The sequence below is a fragment of the Miscanthus floridulus genome, chromosome 12 (assembly GCF_019320115.1).
Source record: "Miscanthus floridulus cultivar M001 chromosome 12, ASM1932011v1, whole genome shotgun sequence".
NCBI classification, from domain to species: domain Eukaryota; kingdom Viridiplantae; phylum Streptophyta; class Magnoliopsida; order Poales; family Poaceae; genus Miscanthus; species Miscanthus floridulus.
Genome location: NC_089591.1, coordinates 43,044,623 through 43,071,486, shown reverse-complemented (window position 1 = coordinate 43,071,486; position 26,864 = coordinate 43,044,623). Strand labels below are relative to the sequence as shown.

At 44.7% G+C, this 26,864-nt stretch overlaps 1 protein-coding gene across 1 annotated transcript; it reads right to left on the bottom strand.

Annotated features, from left to right (window-relative positions):
- Window positions 1-23,516: 23,516 nt before the first annotated feature.
- LOC136497189 (U-box domain-containing protein 27-like) lies at window positions 23,517-25,348 on the bottom strand. Its single transcript, XM_066492972.1, has one exon. It carries the CDS (start codon window positions 25,189-25,191, stop codon window positions 23,842-23,844), a length of 1,350 nt encoding a protein of 449 aa, XP_066349069.1. The 5' UTR covers window positions 25,192-25,348; the 3' UTR covers window positions 23,517-23,841.
- Between the last annotated feature and the right edge of the window lie 1,516 nt (window positions 25,349-26,864).

Genomic DNA, 26,864 nt, shown 5'->3' with positions numbered 1-26,864 from the left:
TGCCCACTTAGAGTCCAACCATGAGAAAAGGAGGTAGTCTTCTTCAGCTTCTAGAGGCATGGAGTCTTCTAGATTTAAGCAAACACACTCACCGCAAGGTGAAGTGTGCCCACTTAGTCCCCAAGCCTGACAGTAGATGAATACTGGAGTAACGGCTGTATAGTAGTAATTACTGAGCAGTAACGATTGGCGGAGAAGTCGGTGAAAATTCAGCGGGCCGTAACAAATTGCGGAGATAAATCGATGATACGGGCCGTAGTTGCGTGAAAGCCCAGGTAATGGACCACCTTGCTGTTGCGGAGAATTCGGAGAGGCGTAAATCATGGGAATGGTTTCCCAAAAACCCTCGAATGCAAAAGGGTGGGAAAAGTTCTTTATAACTGCACCGCCGCATCCGGCGTTCCTACCTTTGCCACTTTGCCATTTCGTCTTCCTCGTCAGCCCTCGCATTTCTAGATTTGCATCCACACTTGCTCCTGCTGCCAAACCCAAATCAGATCTAAGAGATGGCACCAAAGAAGGGAGCTGTGAAACCAAAGAAGACAAGCCCCAAGAAGGCGAGCGCTGAAGCCTGGCGTGACGAAGAGTGGGTGCCGTCGTGAACAGGAGAGGCGGAGCTCAATAGATTGGTGGAAGCGGGCATTCTGCCTGACTACGTCACCGCCGGATGGTGGCCGGCCCTCGGTGAGCCCTTCCCCATGCCTCATACCGACGAAGTGGTGGTATTTGAGGATTATTTCTAGCATGGGTTGGGATTTCTTGTCCATCCATTCCTGAGGGATCTGTTAGAGCTTTGGGTGGTTAGTCTGTGTAATCTCCACCCAAATACCATTTTACATATCTCGATCTTCATCCATTTCTGTGAGGCATATCTTGGAATCTTTCCCCACTTCAACCTCTTCCATCACCTGTTCTAGCTAAAGAAGAGAGGCGGTGGTGGTTCTAAGGTGGTCGGCAGAGTGTACCTTCAGCTACACGATGGAATGACGGGCTAGTACCTTACTGTGCCGCTAAACATGTCGCTGAAGGGGTGGAACACTAGGTGGTTCTACATGAAGCAAAGCCACCTAGCCGTCCGCTGCGACGCCTGACCACATTCCTGGAGAGCCAGAAGAGCTGGTCAGAGTTGCCAAGCAGTGCTGATATGGAGCAAGTGAGGGAGCTCCTTGGCTTAATAAATTACATGAAGACCAACGGCTGATTGGTGGTGGCGAGCTTTATAGTGCACCACTGTTCAGCCCTATAAGGAGAGGGTGCACCCAGCCTTTGAGTTCAAGGGGGAGACCGACTGGTACTCATAAATTTGATAATTATCTACAGGGGTTAGTCCATCCATACAACCAATGTCTACACAAGCACTTTTGGTTCAATAATCAAACTCGACTCCATTTCTAATTTGATTAAGGTAGGTTGTATAACCTAAGCACCATGCTTAAGAAGCATATGGAAGCACCATTGATTAGCACGACCAAACCAAACCATACTAGTGTAGGAAAAGGAAGTATGAATAGATAAACATTGAGATTCACTCAAACGGATGTGCGAACATTGAACGATGAACTAGAGAACCATAGTTTTTTATGCAAAGCAATGCAAACAGGGTGGATGAATGCAATATAACAAACATGCCATAGTTTTTGAAAGAGGAAATCTAATTGAATGGATGACATGCATGAAAATCTAGGCTTTAGCTTTTTCTCGGTGTTTGCACCAAAATTTGAGAAAGAAGAACACGGGAACTCGGAGCTCCTAAGATTGTATCATCAAGGAATCGATCAGATGTGAATTGATATCAGCTGATTTTGATGCAGTGTCGGAATCAGGCTATTTTATGGATGATGTTAGCAGACAACATCAACGGACTACATACGGATGACGTCAGGGAGAAAAATATCAGACTCTACAAAAGGGAAAAGGATTGGAGTCCAAGTTATCTTAAGTTAGGAATGTTTTCTTTTATTCCAAAGATTGTAATAAGTCATACTTGAGTAGGATTCATGTTTAGGTTCTGGGTATAAATATTAGACCTCGGCTATTGTAAAAAAAGACAATCAATCAAATACCAATTAATTTTTTGGCTTTACGCCAACCCTTAGGAGTAGGAGTACTGTAGATCTCGGCGAGTTCTTCAACAAGTAGGGCTATATCGATTCGATCGACCTTCGACTTGTCTGTAAGTACCGTCATGGCTTATACTTCTGTTTGTAAGGCTGCATCGGTTCGGCCGATCTCTTACGAGCTCTAGTATAAGCTAGTTATCAATCCTTATCTAGTTCAAGTACGGCTACATCAGTTAAGTTCAACCTCCACTGCTCGAATTAGATTAAGGTCAAGTTATCGGCTCTACCTATGGGTGGCATCCTTCGGGTAGATTCATTAAGTTACCAATCTTACTGATGTTCTTGTTGTCATTAGTTTTAGCAATATCAACCTGCTCGGTCAAGATCGATCTAGATCGGCCTCACATCCTTTTAGTCTATCGTTTATTTTGCTATATTGTGTTAATTTTTACTTCAAACAATGGATTATGTTTCATCGGTCGTTCTACTTCGATCTTGAGAAGGTTTACTAGCTAGTTGAATCTGGTCTATACCTAGCTATTATGGATGTAATGATCCAGTCGATCTCCATAGTTAGCACTTTAAATCGGAGTATGCTAGCTGGTAGATTTGCTTTCGACCAGGCGTGATCTTGGCTGTTTGCTATGCCTGCATTGGCTAAATAGCCGATCACCCATACTTTAACGCTTACAATGTGTCTTCATGATTCTGTTAAACGCGAATAGATCTATTTACTTTAAAGGTTTGATTTGTTATCTTTATCACGGCTACCATTGATCCAGTCGAACCCCACTATTAAGGATAACAGGTTAGGTCTGATGAGTTTATAGATCTGTCCATATTGAATAGTTGATTATTCACATGTTGTAATCCCTCTTCTACCTGAATCGGCTGTTTTAGCCAATTCGCCTATGCTTTCACAGATATAGCACGTTTTTAAGAACCTGTTGAAGTATGGTCGGTTCTATAGACTTTTTGGTTCTAGACTATCATCATCATCATAGCTGCATCAATCCGATCGAACCTCACTGTTGACGGTAAAAGATTAGATCTAGATAGTTCGTAGGTCTGTCTATATCAAACAGTCAATTGTTTGCGTGGCATATCCCTTTTCACCGGATTCATTAGCTCTACACCACATATTGATTAAAATCTAATTTAGCCATTGATGTATCTTCGATGCATACATGTTAATAGCTCAAGGGAAAGGATCATTAAAACTAGATGCATTGCATTTGTTATTATAAAATCAATCATGACCCACGAGCTTTACAATCCTAAACAACAGATTTCTTCTCGTATCGGCTGTTTTAGTCGATTTTCCCATCTGGTTGCTCCCAAAGCGGCACACTTAGAACTGTCTGGGCAAAACCAGCATGTTCCACCTTAAATAACTGGCACGCCCTTGGAAATTCGTAGGGTCGACTGGTCCTGCGTTGAAGCCAGATAGATCTCCAGATTATTCCGGTTTGCTACATGTCCACCAGCGCAGCTACCATGTTTTCGCGCCGACATGCGTTCTGGCACGCTTGGTGGGACCCCACTATCGTCATTGCAACTTACAACAACAGTGACATCCTTATGGTGCCTTATAAAGACCTACCTGATGAAGATAAAGATGTCATCAGTAAAGCTATAGAAGAATTTTAGAACAAGTGTTTGTTGTCCTACACCAAGACACGTGACAATAAAGTTGTTCAAAAATATCCACTACCAAGAGTTTTGATGCATGGACAGTCAGATACAGACAAAGCCGACGATAGACATTTCTTCATAGATACTGTAAACAAATCTATTCATGATGCCATGTTGAACCAAAGAGGTGTTTCATGGATATCCAATTGATCAGGTTGGACCGGCTTATTACAACATTCCACATCCGTCAACTTAGGGGACTAATCAAGCTGGTACTAGCCATCAAGAAGCAGCACTAACTGGTAATGATGATGTCTAGATAGTTCAGAGCTCATCTGAGCAAGTTCAAGGCACCACTACTAATCAAATATAGAATAATCCTAGATCGTCAGTGTAGTATGTGCAACAGCCGATGGTGCAAGCTTAGAATCAAATGGTTAATTTTGGCACATCAGGCCAAATCCCATCATTGGCTCAAAAAATAGCGCCATCAGTTCAAAGGATTCGTAGAGATATAGATCCTAATATTTATAACCAGAGACTTCAAGCAGCAGATCAGCAAAGGACCCAACAAAACAAGATTCCACAAGGATATCATTATGGCACAAATTACAATACCCTTCATATGATTCCAAATCCAGGGTATTAGGGTACCCAAAATTTTAATCCACAGATGGGTCAGCAATTGCAAAGAAATCCAGATTCAAGTCCTGATGAGTTGTTGCTCAAAGTGACCGAGATGATGAAGAATTAGTTCGGCTTAAAACCAAAAGGGCAGACCTTTTTGTACAAATATCCATATCCAGAGTGGTATGATTTGGTCGCTCTTCCTACAAATTACAGGCTCCTAGAGTTTGCTAAGTTCACTGGCTAAGATAGCACAAGCACCATAGAACATGTCAGACGGTATCTTACACAGTTGGGCGAAGCATTCATTGAAGAGGCTCATCGAGTTCGTTTCTTCTCTTCATCCCTGTCAGGACCAGCGTTCACCTAGTTTTCATCATTGCCAGTTAATTCCATTGCCAATTAGGCTAACCTAGAGAAGAAGTTTCATACATATTTCTATACTAGGATAGGAGAAAAGAAAATCATAGATTTGACAACCATAAGGCAGAGAACTAATGAATCAGGTGTCGAGTTTCTTCAGAGGTTCCAAGAAATCAGGAATTTGTGCTTTTCATTGAACCTGACTGATGATCAGCTAGCTGCTTTGGCCATTCAAGGAATGTTGCCAATATGGAGGGAGAAGCTGCTTGGGCAAGAGTTTGACAATTTAGGTCAGTTGGCTCAATGTGTGGCAGCACTCAATAGCCAATTCCAAAATATGCGCAGAGATACCCGATTCTAGAAAAATGTCGCAATTGCCAAAGCCTATCATCCATATTCAATTGATGACGACGATGAGGATGATGAAGAAGAAGAGGTTGCTATGGCCGAATGGAATTGGGGTAAGAAGATAGTGATGGTGCCAAATCCTTGGGGAAAAGGAGTTGAGGAGAGCTATGACTTCGACGTCACAAAATCAGACAAGCTCTTTGATTTCTTGCTTGAGAGAGGATAGATCAAATTGCCCACCAATCATGTTATGTTACCTCCTGATCAGTTTTAGAATAAGAAGTTCTACAAGTTTCATAACGCTACTTCTCATTCTACTAACGAGTGCAGAATTTTCCAGCAACATATACAGAAGGCTATTCAGCAAGGGAAGCTTAAATTTGATACACCTTGGAAGACAAAAGTTAATGATAATCCTTTCCCAAGAGATCAGAATATGGTCGATGTGAAGTTGCTCAAAGGAAAGACTAAAGTCCTGACATCAACCAGAACAAAAGAAACTGGAACCGTCGACCTAAAGATGCAAATATCGGCTGATGAAGATAGAGAGATTAGAAGGCGTCGTGACCAATAAAAGAGCTAATATGAGCAGAGAGAGATGTCAAGGAACGGAGCGATAAGGCCACATGTCACATCTCAAATTTTGTTGAATAAATGGCAACGGTAGAAGGAAAATGATTATCAGCGTTGGTTAGAAGAGAAGGAATACCAGCGTGAACAAGAAGAGGAGAGGTATAAAAGAAAGCAAGCTGAATCACATTGGAATTGTCCTTTCTTCGGAATAAAGGTTTGAAATTACCTACTAGAAATAATTGCCCAAAGTATAGTGAGCAATATTGGGAGTTTAGGCAATCTCAAGCCAACCACCGGTCTATCCATGCTCGAGATGAGTATCATCATCATAATATAGATCGGCGCTTAAAAAATAGAAGTGTTCATGATCGGCTTGGGAAATGAGTTGTTGATCAAAGAAGAGTATGTTTGGCAAGAAGGGCAATGATGTCTAGGAGGTTTAACAAGAAGCCAGAAAAGAAGGGTACGACACCTAAGGAACAGAGAGCTAGAACAGGCTTAGGCATCTAGCAAACCTCAAGTGTGGAGTGCTAAACAAACAGCCAATAGGGGTCAACCATCGGCTAATATTCAAATGGCTTTTCTATTGCTGTCAGAATTTAGAGCTCTAACAGATCAAGAAGTCTATTCAGATTTTGATGAATCAAAATATGAGGAGATAGTTGCCGAGTTGATAGTGATACAACAAGCTATATTCGATAAGCCAATCAAGCCTCGGCACTTAAAAGCTTTATACGTAAAAGGTTTCATTGATGGGAAGTCGATGAGCAAAATGTTGGTGGATGGAGGCGCTTCTGTTAATCTTATGCCTTATACTACTTTTTGCAAGCTTGGCAAAGGACCATGAGATTTGATTGAGACCGATATGACGCTTAAGGATTTTGGGGGTAATGCATCTAAGACCAGGGGGCAATGAATGTCAAATTGACAATCGGAAGTAAAACTTTGCTCACAACATTCTTCATCATTGATGGAAAAGGTTCATACAGTTTACTCCTTGGTCGTGATTAGATTCATGCAAATTGTTGTGTACCATCGACTATGCATCAATGCTTGATTCAGTGGCACAGAGATGATGTTGAGTTGGTTCATGCTGATGATTCTATGAGTATAGCAACAACTGATCCAATGTATTGGGAACTGGAAGACTTTAAATGTTTTTCTAACAAGCTGTGGGAAGGAGGCTTCATTAAAATCAATTATGAATGCCAACAACCGATCCAAACAGTCGGCTCTGAGAGTTTGTTTTAATGGATAATCCAATAGATGGTACATATGGTAAACTAGGACATGGCTTTACATCAGTCGATGAATTAGAAGAGATAGATATTGGTTCTAGAGATAGGCCTAGGGTGATGTATGTAAGTACTAAGTTGGATCCTGAGTATAAGCACGAGTTGGTGGATTTATTGAAGGAATTTAGAGATTGTTTTGCTTGGGAATACTATAAGATGCCTGGTCTAGATCGATCAATTGTTGAACATTGGTTGCCAATGAAACCACGATATCGGCTGTTTAAACAAGCTCCGAGGAGATTTAACCTAAATGTTCTTAATGATATCAAAAAGGAGACTGAAAGATTACTAGAAGCAAAATTTATCCAACCATGCCGATATGCAGAGTGGATATCGAATGTTGTTCTTGTGTATAAGACAAATAGAAAGTTAAGAGTTTGCATCGATTTCAGAGATTTGAATAAGGCTACACCCATGGATGGTTATCCGATGCCGATAGCCGATATGTTTGTAGATGCAGCAGCCGGGCACAAGGTTATTAGTTTTATGGACGGCAATGCAGGATATAATCAAATTTTTATGGCTGAGGAAGAAATAGCAAAAACAACTTTTAGGTTGAATGGGTTGTGATGACCTTTGGTTTGAAGAATACCGGTGCAACTTATTAGAGGGCGATGAATTATATTTTTCATAAATTGATCGGCAGGGTCGTTGAAATCTACAATGATGATGTGATGGTAAAATCTAAAGGGTACAAGGAACATCTAGCTAATTTGCGGGAGACTTTGGAGTGCACAAGAAAACATGGTTTAAAGATGAATCCCAATAAGTGTGCCTTTGTAGTATCAGCTAGACAATTTTTGAGTTTTATGGTCCACGAGAGAGGAATCGAAATTGGTCAAAAAAAGTATGAAAGCAATTGATCGTTCTGGCTTGCTACGTGTCCACCCGGCGTGGCTACCATGTTTTTTGCGCCGACATCTTGTAGCACGGACCATCTAACAATATCATACCGACTGCAAAGCCAACATATGATTCCGATGGTCCTATTTAACATCTGTCTACTACGAAGCTAGACTAAGAGCATCGAATAGATTGATAACAAAGAAAATTGCCATCTACCTAGACTAGGCATGGTGCCCAAATACAACTCAAAGTCGAGGAGCCGCCCAAAGAAAGCACTAGATATTTGATGAATCAAGCAAATATGCAGTGGTGAAAATAAAATTGAGGAAGATAAAATGTTTTGGGTTGGTTCTCACATACCTTGATCGATTCATCACCCACAATTTGTGATTGAATTGTGAGTGATGCAATGTAGTAGTTCCGTCACATATGATGGTCTTGTTTTCTCTTAACGGCGACCTTCTCTCTTTCTGCACATGGTTAGTATGTATATACCTTTCTATGAAATGGCAGGGTGGAGGTGTTGATTGTTCATGAATGATTGGGTACCCTAGGCTCATGATGATTCCTTCTCTTTCTTTCTTGTGGAATTGTGCCCGAAGGTCAAACGGCTGGTGTTGCCTTGTTTATTCCACATTCAACAGGACAAGGATATTCCCACAAAAGCTAGAGATAAACTAGGTTAGCAGATATCAAGGTCAATATCAAAATCTTTACCCTAATTGCTTCCCCGGCAATGGCGCCAGAAAACTTGTTGGTATTTGTTAACGCAAACAGAGAAATCCGCAAACGCACGGATACCATTGTAGCTTTCACCCAGGAGTATTCTAGGGTGTCGTATTTATCCTTAGGGAAGCAATGGTTAAAGAAGTTGATAGTTAATCGTCATGTATCTATTAACTAGTATACCGACTAGACTAAAGTGGGGGTAAGTGGTAAAATATGAGTTTTGTATAAGTGACACATAGGAGAACTCCATGATAAGATAAAAGAGCAGACAGGCTAAGCTGGGAGGACAACGGGAGAGCTCAAGGTTCCTATACACTTCTCTATTACTATGGTTCTTTTCTAGTTCAAACCAGAGGGATTAGCTAAGCAGAGGTTAGACATAGCAATCACACCAAGAACACTTCGGAGCAGCAATATCTTTCCGACCCTCGAGGAGGGTGAGAAAGCATGGTCGGGGGAAGGCTACCAAAAGCTCTATGAAAACACCAACCCGAACATGGTGGATTACAAAGGCCTGGTCGGAGTTGTCACCTCTGAGGCTACCATAGCTATCCGTAGAGTTGGGCGCAACCTCCGGTAACCTATTGTCAAGACACCATGTCTACACTATCGATTACTACTCTAGTCACATATGATAACTAGAGCACTCGATCGAGCGGAGATGCCATGTCAAGGTGTAAACCACTATACTAACCATGCTTTAGTTAACTAACTAAGGCGTGAAATAGATAACCATGAAGGACAATTAAATAGTTAGAGAAGATAAATATAAAGTACTTGAGTCTTACAAAGGACCGATACAAGATTATACCAGAACTCTGAAGACTTCTCTAGAACTCGAGCATCCCTCCCTAACTCCCTACTAGCTAGTACTACTACTTTTACATCTTAGAAATGGTATGAGAAGAGCTCCTTGTGGTGTGCGTGGAATGAGGAGGGGAGGCCATCTTTTATAGGTGGTGAGGAGGGGATCTTCCATGGAATATTCTCTTGATGCCCTCATAAATGCACCAAACCACCATTCTAGATGCATAAACCTGGATGAAACCTTGGGAACCGATGTAGGTAAGGCGGTATGGACCGACTAGAGGAGGTTGCACCTGAGGGAGGCTAGCCACACCCTGCATGGGCCACCTTGAGTCCAGTTTCGTCGTGGGTTATTCTTTGGTCTTCTAGAATGGCATTATGGAGGTTTCACGCCAATTGGAGCTGGTTTGATCTGGGTTTGGTCTTATTCTCCCCCTTGTTAGGCCTTGGTTTGGCCTGATAGTGGGCCTTCTCCCCTTGAGCTCATGTCGGATGTCCATAATGTTGCGTTAACTAGCTATGCCCTAGAATTGATGGAGCTCTGAGGATGATTAGGGTTTTTGTCTTCGCAAATGACTTGGTGACTGGGGATGCCTCAGGGTGGGTGGCAGAGGCTAGTATATATAGGTCAGAACATCAATCCTGAGCCCTCAGATCAGACCGGCTTGAATAAACGGTGTGGATGCAATCCTTAAGGCGGCGGGGAATCTACGTAGCGAGACAAGACTGACATGTGGGCCCCAGGGGCCGGTCGGCCTACGGGTGGGGCCGGCTGGCCCCACCTAGCAGCCACTCGTGGTCTACCTTGGCACGGTGTCCTCTGGAACCTTCTAGTGTCCGTTTCGTGGCGGATAAGGACGATTAATTCCGACACGTAGGTCCACCTTGACGATTTTCTAATTAAACCTTGTAGAAATCATAGATTTACCAAAACTTATGGAATTTATTTGTTTAGACCCCTATACCTTTGTTGGTGATTGCTTTCATGCCCTTATTCATGTTTTATTTACGGTTTATAATGGTTGTTAACTATCATCAAGAGACACATAGACACAGTTTGGGCACAATCCTGTGTAAAGCAAAATTGTACGTTGTCACAGACTTAAAGTCCTGGAAGCGTAGAGTGATCCATTCCTGTTGCGCTCTGGGGAGCACAATGGACGATTGCTGGTTGAAGCGGTCCTTCATGGACTGCCATAAAACTAGAGGATCCTTCACAGTCATGTACTTAGACTTTAGGTCTAGGTGTAAATGGTGTCGCAAAAAGTGCAACGCATTCCCTTTATCATGTTTTGTGCGCTCATCTTTGTCAGCTTCAGACTGGACAATGGTATGATCGAGTCTCATGCCGTCGAGTCTAATCTTGACGTCAGTGGCCTAGGTAAGGTAGTTGCTGCCATCTAGGGCAAGCATGGCGAAATCCCTCTTCGCAATGTCCGACATGCCTGCACCATTAATATGCAGGATTAGTGAATGTTGGTAATCTTCTGGATTATGACTATGTAATCTACAGGATTACATAGTCATGTATAATCTTTAGAACTATACATATTTTCTCCAAGTATATTATGCATATAATCTCCAGGATTATATACTATATATATTAAGAAATATAAATATAAACTTGCATAAAAATAAATCTGTGGTATTTAAATAAATGCAAGAAAATAAATTGCAGTAAATAATAATATACAATAATATAAAGGAATATAGTGGGCTTCAGGCCACTATTTTTGCATTTGTGCAGCGGCTTTAGACCTGCATGCATCAAATGGCTAAAAGGTGAACCAGCATGCATGCAGTGACTCCAGACCTTTATCACGGAGGAGCAGCAGCTGGGCTGCAGTCCCTATGCCCATTCTTATCTCGTCAGGAGATTCTCTCACATGCGCACTTAGCGCTTTCTCCAACAACAACATCTAAAATACAAGACTCATTCGTCTTTTAAATAGTGTTATAGGCAAAAGGTTTAATACATATTCGGCATCTTCTCCAACAACAAGACCCAAAAGAGAATCCTTTATACAATTGTTGGAGACAGTCTTACAGAGAACTCCATGCACTCTCTCTCTCTCAAGACCGTGTCCAACAACCACGACCCAAAGTACAAAATTCATTTGTCCTTTGAGTAGCGTTACATCCTAATGGTTCAAGGTCTTCTCCAACAACAAGACTTAAAAGACAACCCTTTCTATAAATATGTCTTCAGGAAAAAGGATACTCAGATTTAGATTATGTCTCTTCTAGCATTTAAAATGAGTCTTTTACGTAGGTACACTATTATAGCCTACATGTACTGTGTTCAAGATCCGAGTTTGGGTCCTCGATGGATCTCCTATTGGAGACGGCCATCTCGTTTCTGCAGGAAACGCGTGGCAGGAACGGGAGAAAGCGACGGCCAGGGAGGTGGCGCACCCGCGCCTGGACATCTGTGGCTAGGCAGCGGCCGACAGCAGTTTCGTGCCCGTGGCCTGTAGGGATAGCGGGGCGGCGCCCACGCCCGGGCTTGGTGCGGCGGCGGCCAGAAAAGCGGTGCCCGCGCTCCATGGCCTGCAGGGCTGGTGCGGCGGCGCCTGCGCCTGCGCCGCTCCTCATGCGCTCGTCCACGCCCCTGGAGTGTGTGTGGTGGTGGGGTGCTGAGCAGTGGCGACGGCTAGCCTGGGTCTGGGCCAGGCTGTGGGGCCGTGCCTACATACGCCGGCAGCCGATCAGGCAGAGCCGGTGCCCGCGCCCTCCTACGGTCGCGCAGCGGCGGCGGCTCGGCAACTGGCGGTCATGCCCAGGTGTGTTCGCCTACATGGCGGCCTATAGGGCCAGTTCGTGTGTGACCCTCTCCACGCTCGACAGCATCTGGAGTGGCGGCTAGGCCTGCGTCCATACACGCGGCGGTGGTCAGCCGGCCCGGCTCAGTCAGATCAGCGCCCGCGGCGGCCGGTCGGGGCAGGGCAAGTAGCCCACGCCTGCGTGCACAATGGCGGCTGGGGTGGCTATGGTGGCGGCCTGACAAGGCCTGCTAGTCCGAGCCCATGGCGGTCAAGCGGCTCAGCTCTGCGCGCCCGTTGATGGCCGGGGTGGCTACGGCGACGGCCTGTATGGCCTGCTCGTCCGCGTCCACAGCAGTTAGGGGCGGTAGGGCATCCGCATTTCTGGTGGTTGTGTCTGCTGCCAGCGGGGTTGACATTATTCTGCTGGCACGTCTTCAGGATGGCGGCCATCAGACCCATGGTGCGTGGATTCATGACCGTGTCTCAGTGCTTAGCTCTTTGGGGCTGGCAAGCTCGTCTCCGACATTTGGACAACATTTGGACGGCAACGGCGTCAGTGCCGCCTTCGTGTCACCGGACGTCGCTGAAACGCCAATGGGCATGTTATTTGGTATTTTTGCGTCGAAGTCTGGTTGCTGATATATGGCTTTACGCCATGCTCAACCACCGTGGTGCTTGCATGCACATCCACAGGTGAGGTGCTTGTTCGTCACATCCGTAGGTAGGAGAAACGATTTCTCACCTTCTTACCGTTAGCTCCGTAGAACTCATGCTCATAACGTGTTGAGAAATCGTTCTAAAAAATGCACACACGGGCACAACAGGAACACAATATGAACACAGATGTAGGGAGGAACACGGGAGCTCTCTTTGTTACTACTGATTGCTATATTACAAAGGAGACAGCCGGTCTCCTATTTATAGAGCCGATGAGTAGGTAGTGTTGCCCATCGGATTCTCCCGCTAATCTCCCTCACGTGGTCATTACGCATCTCCATGCGTTTTGTCTTTATGTGATTAGTAATCACGTGTTTCCACAGTGATTACATATATAGAGATTCACCCACACCGAGATAACCACATTTCACAACAATTAACTACAAAATTGTAAAATATATCGAGGGCTACAACTTTGCTGTAGACCACGTCAACATGTGAGATGGTTCAAAGAAACAAAAGAAATGAATTTCAGAATTAGAGAACTTAAAACCAATATTTAAGTCCCTCAACGATTTCAGATAAAAAAGTTGTCACCTACAAAATTATAGATCATACTGGAACCATAACTTTGAAACAAACTACCAACATCCGAGGTTGTGGCAGAACCGCCCAAAATAACGCACTTACAGAGGCGCTCGTCTTCCACCAGACACTAAGCACTCGTAAGCAAGCTATAATGGGCAGTTTCCATCGGGCACACCCCAAGGAAGAGCCCGAAAGATCCATATTTTTCCCCAAGGATCCAATAATGAGAATGAGTTACAATACTTAGTACATTTCATACATCCAGAGTTCTTAGAAATTCATTATTACATTGCCAAATTCAGAGTGCAGAAGATTCAACAGCGGAATGATAATAAACATCTATCGATAAAGAACAAGGATCCGTCTGTGCCTACCAAAAGAATCCTTTACACAATGGTACTCCTCAAGTGTTACCTGCAACAGGGGTGAATAAACCCTGAGTACACAATGTACTCACAAGACTTATCCGACTAGTGGGAATAATTTCCCGACTCCAAGGATTATGCTAAGCTTTACGGTTTGCTGATTTCCTTTTTGTAGAAAGCAATATTAATAGTGAGTCCTTATTTATGTTATTATTAGCAGCCATGATTAATTTATTATCTAGCCATTCTATATAAGCACCTGTTCTACCTTCAAGCAAGAGTTGATCAATCAGTTCCATTTCATCACATTTCATCTTTCAGTTCTTACTATGGTGCTAGACTCAAAACAAGCCATACCGGATCGCCCCGCAATTCGTGAATCAATGCCCCAGCTAGGTACCCAAAAACACATGCCCTGCTTGTACCCTAGGCACAAGCAGGACCAACCCATCACTCTCCTGTTAGGAGGTCTAGGTCCCCGTCCAAACTTGGACTCCAAGCCCCCGCTCCTAAGTCCAGGACTTAGTACGGTGCAAGGACCTCCACCATCCCTGCCTCTAATCAGTCGGTCTGGAAAGAGCTGGAACCCACGACAAGAGAGCAACAAGTCTTCCCTGCGCCCATACCCAAGTATATGCTTAGGATAATAAATGTATGACTTGCCTCGAGACTTATGCAATGACTAGTCCTTAACCGACATAGACAGGGAAAAAGTGTAACCAAGCTATGCCCTGTTGGCCGCAGGACACAACCTCTTACACCCACCGATACCCAAACCATATCCCTGTCTGGTCACCAGTTTCCTTTCCACCATTTTATCATGAGTGAACACCAGCAGGAATATAAAATTCTCTAAATGCTACGGTGAACTCCTGTCAGGTCACCCGGTCATCTGGCTGCTGCATGGCATTGAAGGTATCCCACCATGCACTCGTAGACCCCAACAATTGTTGCGCTGCAAAGCGCACTTCCTGCTCATCAGTCACGATGAGCAATAGAAACTTCTTCTCCAGAATGCAAAGCCAATGCTCCGCATCCAGGGGCTCAACCAACGGTGTGAACATGGGTGGGTTGTCTTTAGGAAATCCTGATACGAGCAGGGTCCCTCAGGACCAAAGGCACCACCCCCATTCCCACCATTGCCCCCGTGACCACCACGGGCGAAGCCACCGACAGCCTATGCCAGCAGCTCTATGGCATGAGCTGACTCGTGGCGAGCAGCCATCATTTATGCCATCATCTCCGTGTGAGTCATCGATGGTGGTGGTGGTAGAGGAGGAGGACCAGAAGCGAAGCCTCATGGCTCTCCATGTCGTGCTCATTGGCCCGGCCACTTTCACCTTGGCCTTCACCAAGACCGTGGCTCGCCCCGTCACTGGTGCTACCGCGTTCGAACCTTAGATTCATCTATAAGAGATAGGAACCAACCACTTAGGACAATCTTCCAGATCAGAAGCAAGGGATTAGAGAAATGATAAGACATTTATTAAAGCATTCTTTTAATTTATCCTGTCAATTTACTAATCTAAATTATACATGTAGGGGGATTTAGTTTTTAGCAAAATTCTATTATCATGATGCATGCATCGGCCTATACGTTCACTCCGACCGAAATATAGCGGCATTCACAAAAATTTCGGCACATCGCACACTCACTTTCCGTATGCTAAGCGATTTCTAACGTAACGTAAGTTAGTGTACCTACAAAAAACTGATTAGATAAAACCAGTGCTGCTATCCTAAATAGACCATATTGCTAGGGCTTATACTTATTTACATAATTTTAGGGCATCCTATTTTTCGCAAAACTTTTGTTGGTCAAATTTTTAAGTTGTAGAAAAGAGTGATGGAACTCGTAACTCATTATTGGCTCTGGTACCAACTGTGGTAGAACCACCCAAAATAACGCACTTACAGATGTGCTCGTCTTCCACCAGACACTAAGCACCCGTAAGCAAGCTATAACGGGCGGTTTCCGTCGGGCACACCCCAAGGGAGAGCCCAAAAGATCCACATTTTTCCCTAAGGATCCAATAATGAGAATGAGTTACAATACTTAGTACATTTCATACATCCAGAGTTCTTAGAAATTCATTATTATATTGCCAAATTCAGAGTGCGGAAGATTCAACAGCGGAATGATAATAAACATCTATCGATAAAGAACAAGGATCCGTCTATGCCCACCAAAAGAATCCTTTACACAATGGTACTCCTCAAGTGTTACCTGCAACAGAGGTGAATAAACCATGAGTACACAATGTACTCACAAGACTTATCCGACTAGTAGAAATAATTTCCTGACTCCATGGATTATGATAAGCTTTATAGTTTGCTGGTTTCCTTTTTGTAGAAAGCAATACTAATAGTGAGTTCTTATTTATGTTATTATTAGCAGCCATGATTAATTTATTATCTAGCCATTCTATGTAAGCACCTATTCTACCCTCAAGCAAGAGTTGAGCAATCAGTTCCATTTCATCACCTTTCATCTTTCAGTTCTTACTACGGTGCTAGACCCAAAACAAGCCGTACCGGATCACCTAGCGATTCATGAATCAATGCCCCCAGCTGGGTACCCAAAAACACACGCCCCGGTTGTACCCTAGGCACAAGTAGGACCAACCCATCACCCTCCTGTTAGGGGATCCAGGTCCCCGTCCAAACTTGGACTCCAAGCCCCGCTCCTAAGTCTCGGACTTAGTGCGGTGCAAGGACCTCCACCATCCCCACCTCCAATCAGTCGGTCCGGAAAGAGCCAGAACCCACGACAATAGAGCAACAAGTCTTCCCTACGCCCATACCCATGTATGTGCTCGAGATAATAAATTTGTGACTTGCCTCGAGACTTATGCAATGGTCGGTCCTTAACCGACATAGACAAGGAAAAGTGTAACCAAGCTATGCCCTATTGACCGCAAGACACAACCTCTTACACCCACCGATACCCAAACCATATCCCTGTCCAGTCACCAGTTTCCTTTCCACCATTTTATCATGAGTGATCATAATTATCATCTATTGTGAGTAACGGTAGGTTACTCACGCTACCGGAATCCTGAGCATAGCAGCTACTCGACCTACACTAATAGGACTCATAAGTAGATATATCTATGCATGTAGTTTTTATAAAATGCCTATAACGTAAATGCATATCATATGTATATTCAGTAATCATTCAAAAATAGGGGTTATGCACCGGGGCTTGCCTTGGGCAAGCGGTGGGTCAACAAAGTCAGCACCAAAAGGCTCTAGGGCTCCCTCCTACACGAGGATCTCCTCCTCATACTCCTCAATGACCTCCTCCTAGTCATGTTCGTCCACGGGCACGAACTCTACCAACTCGTGATCAACATGCATGAAATGATGATGCAACACTTAGTAATACGGCAACAGCAACTCTTAAAATAAGAATACGTCTATAGAGCTACTAAGTGAGTTCTTTCGACTAAGGTGCTAAGTTACCTACTATTACCACTAACAAGTATGAAGCATGACATATATTATCTTAGCAACTAAATGTATTCTTACTCTCTATACTGATTTACTCTATATATGATTCAACAGGGAGTACTAGCTACTCTTTTTATCAACCAACTCTAGGGCTACAAAAATTACAGTGAGCGCGCAATAATCTAATGAGACGACTGTAAAAATTTCATGGCTAAAGCTATCACCGATTTGCCACAAAAATTCCTACAAATATTTAGCTACATAATACTAAGCTTTCTAAATTGAATTTATGACTCTATCATTATCATAGCTAACTGTAAACTAACTACACCAAAAGATAGATGGTATTTTTATGAACCTAACAAATTTTGTTTCACTATTTTTGGACATCTACAGAATTTACTATCATTTTTCAAAGTTCAGCTCAAAACTAAATGGAATAAACATTCATAATTTCACTGGAAATTGAAAAGTCGAATTCTACCCGCGCGGCCCACGAGCGAGTGGCTCGGCCCACTCCAGCGCAGCGCAGCCCACGCCCGCTCGGCGTGCGCACATGCGACGCACTAGCGTTGACCATGCGGGGGCGTGGCCCAGTTTGCGTGACGACGGCCCGCGACGGCGAAGACCTGCGCACGTCGGTCATCTTGTGAAAGCATCCCTCTTTCCATCTTTACCACGGCCATACCCTCAGGCCCCCCATGCGCACACCGGCATAGTGGCACTGGCACCGGGTGGTTACGCCGGCCATGCCAGCCCTTCCCTACCCTATCTATGGAGCCAATACCTGCCTAAGCATGAACGTGAAGCACTGGGTGAAGGAAGCACGAGCTAAGATGCCGTAGCAAGGTCGGACCATGGTGGCGGAGCTCCTGCACTGAAAATGGCGACGTTCCAGTGAGCTACAACAATGCCGAGGCAATTAGGACAGCGAGTGAGCTCCAGGTACTCACCACGGACCCAGAAGAGGAGGTGGTTCGACCAGAGGTGGCCCGAACAGAGTTGGCCATGTGCGCACGGTGGTAGCGATTAGGCAAAGGTGTGCAAGGCTATGTCAGGAGTGGCTAGACGGTGGTAGCGATCAGGCAAAGGTGCGTAGGGTGATGAGTAGGTAGAGACGAAGCTGGCGGTGCAATGAATCGAACATGAGCAGCTCTAGAGAGGGGACTTTGCCTTTGACACGTGCCACGATAGTCTTAACGACCCGGCGAGAGGAAAACTCTAAATTGGAGCATGGCACAACGAGGCTCGCTGCAAGGTGGGGTCGAGCGGTTGGTTGACTACACGACGGAGATGTGGACGGGGTTAATTGGACTGAGGTGCCTCCATTGACCCGAAATGGGTAGGAGCGGGTCTGGCGATCACGACGACAAAGGAACATGGGAGATAGGCGTGGCTTGGCTCGTCGCTGCCATGGCGGGACGTGGCTGTCAATTCGGTGCATAATCGCATATGGCTAAGGGGCGATGGGGAAACGATCAACACGCAGGACGGTGGGTCGCACGGCCACAAACCACAAACCGACGACGATGGCTCGGCCCTGCGCGCTGCAATGAATGGCGCCGGTCTGAGGAGGCAGCAGCGTAGCGTCGTCGAGCGCTGATGTGATGGCAAGGGCTGGCAGCAGTCCCATGCGTGGCAAGGCGATGTGTGGGTAGGGCCAAGTGTGGCCACGCGCGCACAGCACCGCACAGGCGAGCGTGAGGCGGTAGAGTGGCAAGCGGACACGATGACGGTGGCAGAGCGCACGTGGGCGACTTCGCACAAACGGCCGCAGCTAATAGCAGCGCAGTGATGCGACACACGGGGGTCAGCGACACAGCAAAGCGGCGGTAGTGGGCTGGCCAGAGGAGCGGGCCCGTGGTGACGGCGGTGGTGGCCAAGCGGCCAGGCCGCCGGGCGCGGCGTGCTCGTGCGTGCGTGAGCGCGGCAGTGGTGGTGCGGGCCCACGTGGTGGTGCGCGCGTGCGCGCCAGGGGCAGGCCAGTGCCGCGCGCCAAGCCGAACCGAAGCCTGGTGACCACGGCCAGACACTGCACCCGCTCGGGAATGTGTCTTGCACGCTTTTTAAAGCATCCCCAAAACCCACCTCAATGCTTCAATTGCCAAACCAACTATTTTATTCTCGAGAAGGTATATCAAGCTACTAAAACAAACCCTAAGACCATGCCACTACTTAACCCGATTCCCCTATAAAAATTCCCAAACGTAGCCTCGTCACACCATTTTCTAACTTAAGAAATTTGATTACGACTCGCTCGAATTTGCATCAACTTCGAATTCCAAGCTACTAACCAAGCTAGCTAGTGACTCCAGTTCTCGACCGCAAGTATTTCACCGTCACCTACGAAGTTCGTACTACAAACTTTATTAAAGTTTTGTCTATGCGTTCTATAGCATTTTCATTCAATAAAAATTCCTTTAGAACCGTAACTGATAAAACATGGCATGAAATATAACATTCGTTTCGCGTTTCCGATGAACGTTTCAAGTTACGTATATTGCTTTACACCCTATATTATACACATTTACACATAAGTATGATGCTCATGTAATATTTTAGTAAAAGATTATACAGTGTAACATCGAGTGTGTTACAGAGGTCCTTTCAAAAATTCAAAAAATTGAATTTTAAAATTGAATATTTGAGCCTCTAAAATATATTCAGCAACCAACGACAAAGTGTTTCTGTCCAAGCAAGTCTGTAGTTCATTTTTTATGGTAAATGCAGAGCCTTTTTTGCTAGATAGCACTACAGTACAAAAATAGTGTTCAAAAGTAGCAATGGTAGGTGAAGCTAAGGATGTGAATGGTACAAATATTCTTTAATACCATCCGAAGAGTCTCTAATATTGATTTAGATATTTTTCTTAGATATTTGAGATGTTGTTAGCAGATATAAATCCAATCTAGATACATTGTGGGGATATCTGATACAAATAAAATATTACAAATATTAGATATCTGAAAATTAGATACAAATAAAATATACCCAATATCATATATCTAAAAATTAAATCAAATATATCTGACTAATATCGGACACCTATTAAACATTTTTTGGTTCATCATTTTTTATTTGGTAGAATAGCCATTTTGGCCCCTCAAATATTACTCGTGGCTCAATTTTATCCCTAAACTTTCAAAACAACCGTTTAGCTCCTCAAACTTTAGTTTTAGGCTCAATTTCATCCTACGACTATGAAGATGATCGTCTCAGTCCTCAAACTTGCAATTTGGGCTCAATTTCATCCATAAACTATCAAAGTGCATTTAACATTTTATTTTCAACTCAATTTTGTCTATTCAAAAAGAAAACTTTATATTTTAGGCATAATTTCATCCATGAATTATCAAAATTATAGATCTGCCATTGTTTCAATATATCCATGTATTCTTAAAGAATAAATAATGCAAATGTAATTGCTCCCACAAATATCATTTAGTCGGATATATATATAAATGGTACCATTATAAGGTAACATTAAAATTATGAGCTTGGAATTATTAATGGCCATGAAAGAGTTTTTGGACAAATATTATTTTTCTATCTCCAATCGTTGGTGGTGTTGGAGCTAACCAGGTGCAACAGTGTAGCGTTCCACGTAGAACGTAGACAAAGTTGAGCTGAAAATAAAAGTTGAAAGAATAAAATACACTTTGATAGATTATAAATGAAATTGAGCCTAAAATGCAAAGTTTGAAGACTAAAACCATCATCTTCATAGTTCTAGGATGAAATTGAGCCTAAAAGTAGAGTTTGAGGACTAAAACGGTCAATTTGAAAGTTCAGGGACAAAACTGAGCTTCGAGTAATAGTTGAGGGACTAAAATGACTATTCTGCCTTTTTTATTTCTAAGGACTCAAACCTTTAATTTTAAAAGGAATTAATTCTTCTTTTGAGCCAAAAAGCCAACTACTCCCTCTATCCCTAGATATAAGCCATGCATGTATTTTAAAATTTAACTTTGTTATCTTTGGCTAACAGCTAGCCTAATTATATCAAAAGTCTGTATTACAAAAGTAGTTACATTATATTTGTATTTACAAATATTTTTTAATGATCAAACTTGTATTCCTCTAAGAGAAATTATAGGTCAAAATATGTTCTCAAAGATCGCACCAAGTCAAATCGCGTCTTATATTTAGATATATTTAGGTACGGAGGGAGTATAATTAATAAATCAATTCAATCTCACCCAAAATGACCAAGGGCATGGATGAATCGAACTACAGATGTTGCCCGGGGTGACTGGAGCTCACCTCCCGCCACCCTCTGCTCTGGCTGAACAATGTGGGGCTAACTCGCAGCATGCCCTAGGCTGCAACTAGGACGGGATATGAACTGTTGAAGCATACATACATGGATTCATTTCCCTTGTCAAGGTCCAGTCAGAGAACAACACGTCAGGCCTAACGTGTTGCTTGTTTTTTTGTTGTTTTCTCTACCTTTTTCTAATAACTCAAAAAATTGGTTTCCACACCATCAGATATCATCAGTATTCTATGAAAATCCTTGTAAAAAAATCTCCTAAACCAAAACAACTTTTTATATATAATTTCAAATCTATTTATACTAAGTGCAGTGGTACATGAAAAGATGAAGTGAGTGTGGCAACCATAGTGGAAGGCAAATTAGCAAGAATATGCCCAAATTCTTTTAGAAGCATCATGAATGAACGATATCTACCATTAAATTGCGTAGATGAGGTTTGGAAATGTGGGATGGTCGATTGATTACGGCATGTGTGATATATATGGATGTTGCTTTTACTCTTGATATCCGAAGAATATTCGTGAAGGATACTATCTGCATTCTAGTCATCCCATATTCGACACACATTTATTCGTATTTGTATAACCAAGATAATCGACATTCATAGCTATATTCTACAACTATCTACATTCGACTCTGACTTTGAATCTGAAGAAAAATGTGAAAACAAATATACAATTGTCAATATCCGTTCATATCTAGTCTCTAAGCTAACGTCATGTGAAGCCTGATCAAATGTGATCTTAATATCCATGACACTGTACATTAGGAATAGTTTTAATAATTAGTTTCAATGATCATTTTGGAGTTACTTTCTCTAATCACAAATATGAGTCCATCTAGATTTGTATTAAGCCAAACTTTTTCTTAGTTTTTTTTAGATTTGACAATCTATGTGTGAAGACCCATATATATTGACAGTATAATAGTGGTACTAACATATTCACCATAGCATATAACCCTTTTTGTCTAAGATAAGGTATTTATTGCCACATATGTAGTCAAAATGATACACCGAATATCATGTATCTGATTAATGAACTTATATTGTGATGATAGAAACTAGAAAGTACTCCATCCGTTCAAAAAAAAAATGTCACTATGTGATTCGTGTCAGTCATTTTTCTTTAAGTTTGACTAGGTTTGTAGCATCATTTGTATCTCTAAATAAGATTATTATGGAAATATATTCAATGATTTATCTAATGATATTAATTATGCACCATAAATAGCAATATTTTGTAATATATATTTTGTCAACGTTGTAAACATTTGACTTCTCGAAAAATGAGAATGATATTTTTTCAGATAGAGGGTGCTAAGCAGGAATACCCTAGGTGTGAAAATAAGCCCATTCTTGTGAAATGTGTTCAAGTTGGTAATTAAACATGCAACATGGTGTAGCAAACGTTCCTTTCTCCACTTTACCGGTGGGCATGGGAACAAGCATTCTGGTTTATAAATATTCCAATAGTGAAGACAACTTGAAGCATCGTTTGGTTGAGCCGTGGGATGTGACTGAGCTATGAGCAAAGCCAAAAACCGTTTGGATTTGGATGATTCTATCAGACAGTCTTGCTTTGGGATTACATAGCTGGGTTACAGTTAGAGCTCACCCAAGACATCTCTGGTCTCATGACTTGTGGATCAGTCATGAGTGGGTGGGGTGATCTAGTAGACGTGATGCTCCACGGGTCAAATCCATCATGGGCTCTGGTCAGCGGCAACGTGGACGTGCTGCATCCAGGCTTTTCTATCCTAACTAATGACTACGGAGTAGTGCGCATGCTGTACCCATCTTGATCTTGCTTTCAGACTACGGATGTGTAGGAGTAATCTGTCCGATAGTCCAGACCACGACATCCTGCATTAGGCAATTCTACAACTTGTTGCCTGACAAGCACTTCTCTCGTCTCATGAAAACCTAGTACGTACGCATTACCAAGTGCACGCCAATGATTCGAATGAAATCATTCATTCATTTGATGTGATCGTCGTCGTTCAGCTTCTTCGTAAATTTTGATCTGAGGAGCAATAATCATTATTACTTCCAGTTGCAACCTTATCATTCCACATCCCCTGCCGATCATCATTTTTCTGAAAAATCGCAAATCTTTCAGGAAGAGCAATTAAACACTTCTACAATTTCTTTGGCCTAAAAATCAATTCTTTGATTAAATTGTCCCCTGTGCCTGTTCTGATCATGTAAAAAACTCTACCAATGTACTGTACATATTATTATTCTTCTCCCCTCCATGAACCAATTGTTCTTTGTTTGTCTATCGACTTACATCAATCAAAAGAAAAAAAAAAAGAAATCAAGAAACATCACAGGAACAAGAACACCATCCCCCTGGTTCCATGCAATTTAATGGATTCATCGGATCCATTTGATCAGATCAGCTATTCAGCAGCCTAGGATTGCAGCAAGCCATTCTCGTCCGCTTCGCTTCCTCAGAACGGCATGATGTGGGTGGTCTTGGAGTCGTAGCCGGCGAGGCAGCTCTTGGCGTTCACCCTGTATATCTTGAGCAGCTCCAGCGCCATCTGCCTCGCCGCCGGCGAGCACCCGCTCTGCATCAGCAGCAGCAGCCTCGTGAGCCCGCCCTCGGCCGCCGCGGCCGCGTCCGCCGCGCGGCGGTCGCGGTACCGGTGGCAGACCGCCCAGAGCACGGCCATGGCGGCCTCGGCGCCGTCGCGCCCGGACTTCATCATCCTGCCCACCACCGCGGGGATGGCGTCCTCCGCGTCGCCGCACAGCGCGGCGCGGCCCTCGGCGCAGCCCACGACGGACTCGAGGACGCGGAGCGCCTTCGCGGACGCGCCGGGCTCCGTCGTGGCAGCGCGCAGGGCGCGCACCGCGGCCGGGACCGCGCCCAGGCGCACCATCTCGCCGCGCGCCCAGGCGCGGCGCGACCCCGACCCGCAGCCGCAGATGGCGGCCAGGCAGGAGAGGCCGGCGTCCACGGCGTTCCTGTCCAGGGCGCCCTTCTCGTCGACGGTGCCCACGAGCCGTACCAGCTCGGCCAGCAGCTCGGACGACTCGGCCACCGCCGCCTTCGCCGCCTCGTCGGCCGCATTGGTGGCGAGCAGCAGCTCCACCAGCCTGGCCGCGTCGACCCTCGCCTCCAGGCCGCCGCTCCCGCGGCGCATCACGCGCGCCAGCGACGCGGCCGTGGCCGCCGCGTCCGCGGCGAGGCCGGTGGCCACCCGCTTCTTGTTCGCGTCGTCGACGCCGTCCGAGGCCAAGATCTTGGCCAGCACTCTCGTGGCCGCCTCCACGCCCTCGACGCCGGTCTCCTCGGGTCTTCTCCGGAGAACCGATGAGACGGTCTCGGCGGCGCGGCCGGCGCTCAGAAGCGCGTTCTTTTCGAAGTCGTCGACGTCGTCGTCGGAGAGATAGGCCGCCAGCTCGCGGAGCGCCGGGGAGGGGTCGACGCCGGCCGAAGCCACCTGCCGGACGAGGCTCGCGGGGGAAGAAGTCCGTGCGGAAGAAGTGTCGGAGCCTCCGGCGGTGGGGGAGCAGGAGGCGGCGGAGGCGGCCCAGTGCGCGATGAGGCTGCGGAGGGTGAGGTTGGGGACGAGGTCGGTGGAGCGGAGCGGGAGCATGGTGGCCGGGCACGTGGTGTTGCCGGAGTCGAGCCACCGCTGGATGGAGGCGCGGTCGTAGGTGACGCCGGTGCAGAGGCTGACAGGCGAGCGCATGACGTCGAGCGAGATCGGGCAGCGGAAGAAGCTGGGGATCTTGACCTCCAGGCCCTGGTGCTGCGCGGGCAGCCTCATGGCCGTCTCCTTCCGGACCATCGGAAGCTGGCGACGGCTGCCGGCTGGAGGACGAGGGAATGCGGCCAGAAAGGGAAAGGGAGGGGGCAGGTGGTGGTATATGGAAGGACCGAAGGAGGAGGAAAAGGGATGGTGTGGAGGGACTGGTGGTCGTCGTCGTCGCGTCGGACGGCCCTGCTCTACCGTGCTCGTGTCAAACGTAACAGTTACTACTACTCCGTACAAATTTTTTCCCCGGAGAAGTCTTCACGTGTACCCCTCAAAGACTGCATATTTTCCTTCCACGCTTAAAGCTTATATTTTTTTTGTTCTGTTTTCCTTATATATATACATCGTTGTAGCGTATACATTTTGTATAGTCCATAAATCAAAATCCATGTGAGTTCCATATTCTTCTACAAAACATGTATGCTCACGAGAGGCAACTCCCAATTTTAATTAAGGACAAAATCAAAATTATTAACTCAAACTTTTAGTATGAAATGAATTCGTGATATTAAATTTCTCAAGCTCTACCAATCGACAATTTCTAAAACCAAAAACCCATAAATAAAACGATATAAATATGTGTACTCTCGGCGTGTGGTTGCAAGCCACAGCCAGCCGGTCCACGATGCAGAGAGGTGCGGCGCCCACAGCCATTCCAAGTCATTACCAGGGGCCTGTTTAGGCCCTCCACAATGTGGAAGTAGAGCGAGCAAAAAAACGGGGCCCACAGCCAAAACCAGGAACGCTCCTCGAGTGTTACAATGTAGACAACAGCTAGCATCACCGATGGTGGGACCCGCATGATAGATAAAAAAATATTACTCAGAAGCCATTAGCCATGCAACTGGTACTCGGCTGGGCGCTGCGTGAGCACAAAAGTACGAAATGAAATCGTTTTCTATTCACTGGGCATCAGCTGGGAGCGACGCAAGTTCTTGCTCCGCTCTTTGTTTTTCTGGCACCACTACAAGTTGGAATCGATTGCTGCAATGGGAGGAGCGGATCCCAGTTTTTCTCTCTCCAAAATAAGCATCACTCAAGCCCTACGCTGTGGAGGGCCTTAGTTCCACCAAAATTCAAACTTCGGCACTATAAAAAAAAGATTTTCTGTCACATCAAACTTGCGGTACATGTATGGAGTATTAAATATTGACGAAATCAAAAACTAATTGCACAGTTTGATTGTACTTTGCGAGACGAACGTTTTGAGCCTAATTAATCAACGATTGGACAATTATTACCAAATACAAACGAAATGCTACAGTGCACTACCGAACGCTACAGTGAATTTGCCGGCGCCGAATCGGCCCAACTAAACGAGGGCTAGGCCACAACTTCTGCGGCGGCGTGCACCACCGGCGTGGCAGCATATGGGCGGGAGCCAGACAACATCTCTCAGCCTGTTCGGGAGACCGTAAACGATCGTGGATTATTTACTGTTGGCTGGTTTGGTGTGAGAGAAAAACACTATTCTCGGCTGAAAATTTACGATCGTTTACAAGCAAACGAACAGGTTGTCTGTGTCTTATGTGATAGTATATTAACCTATTCTAGACTATATAGGTACACTCTCCCTATGTGGAGATTATATTAAAGATGCACCAATATTCACATCATCGAATAAGTTTTATGAAATTTTACAAGAAATATGTCTTGGTAGTATGTTTTCAACTTGTAAAAAAAACTTAGTGAAAATTATATAATTT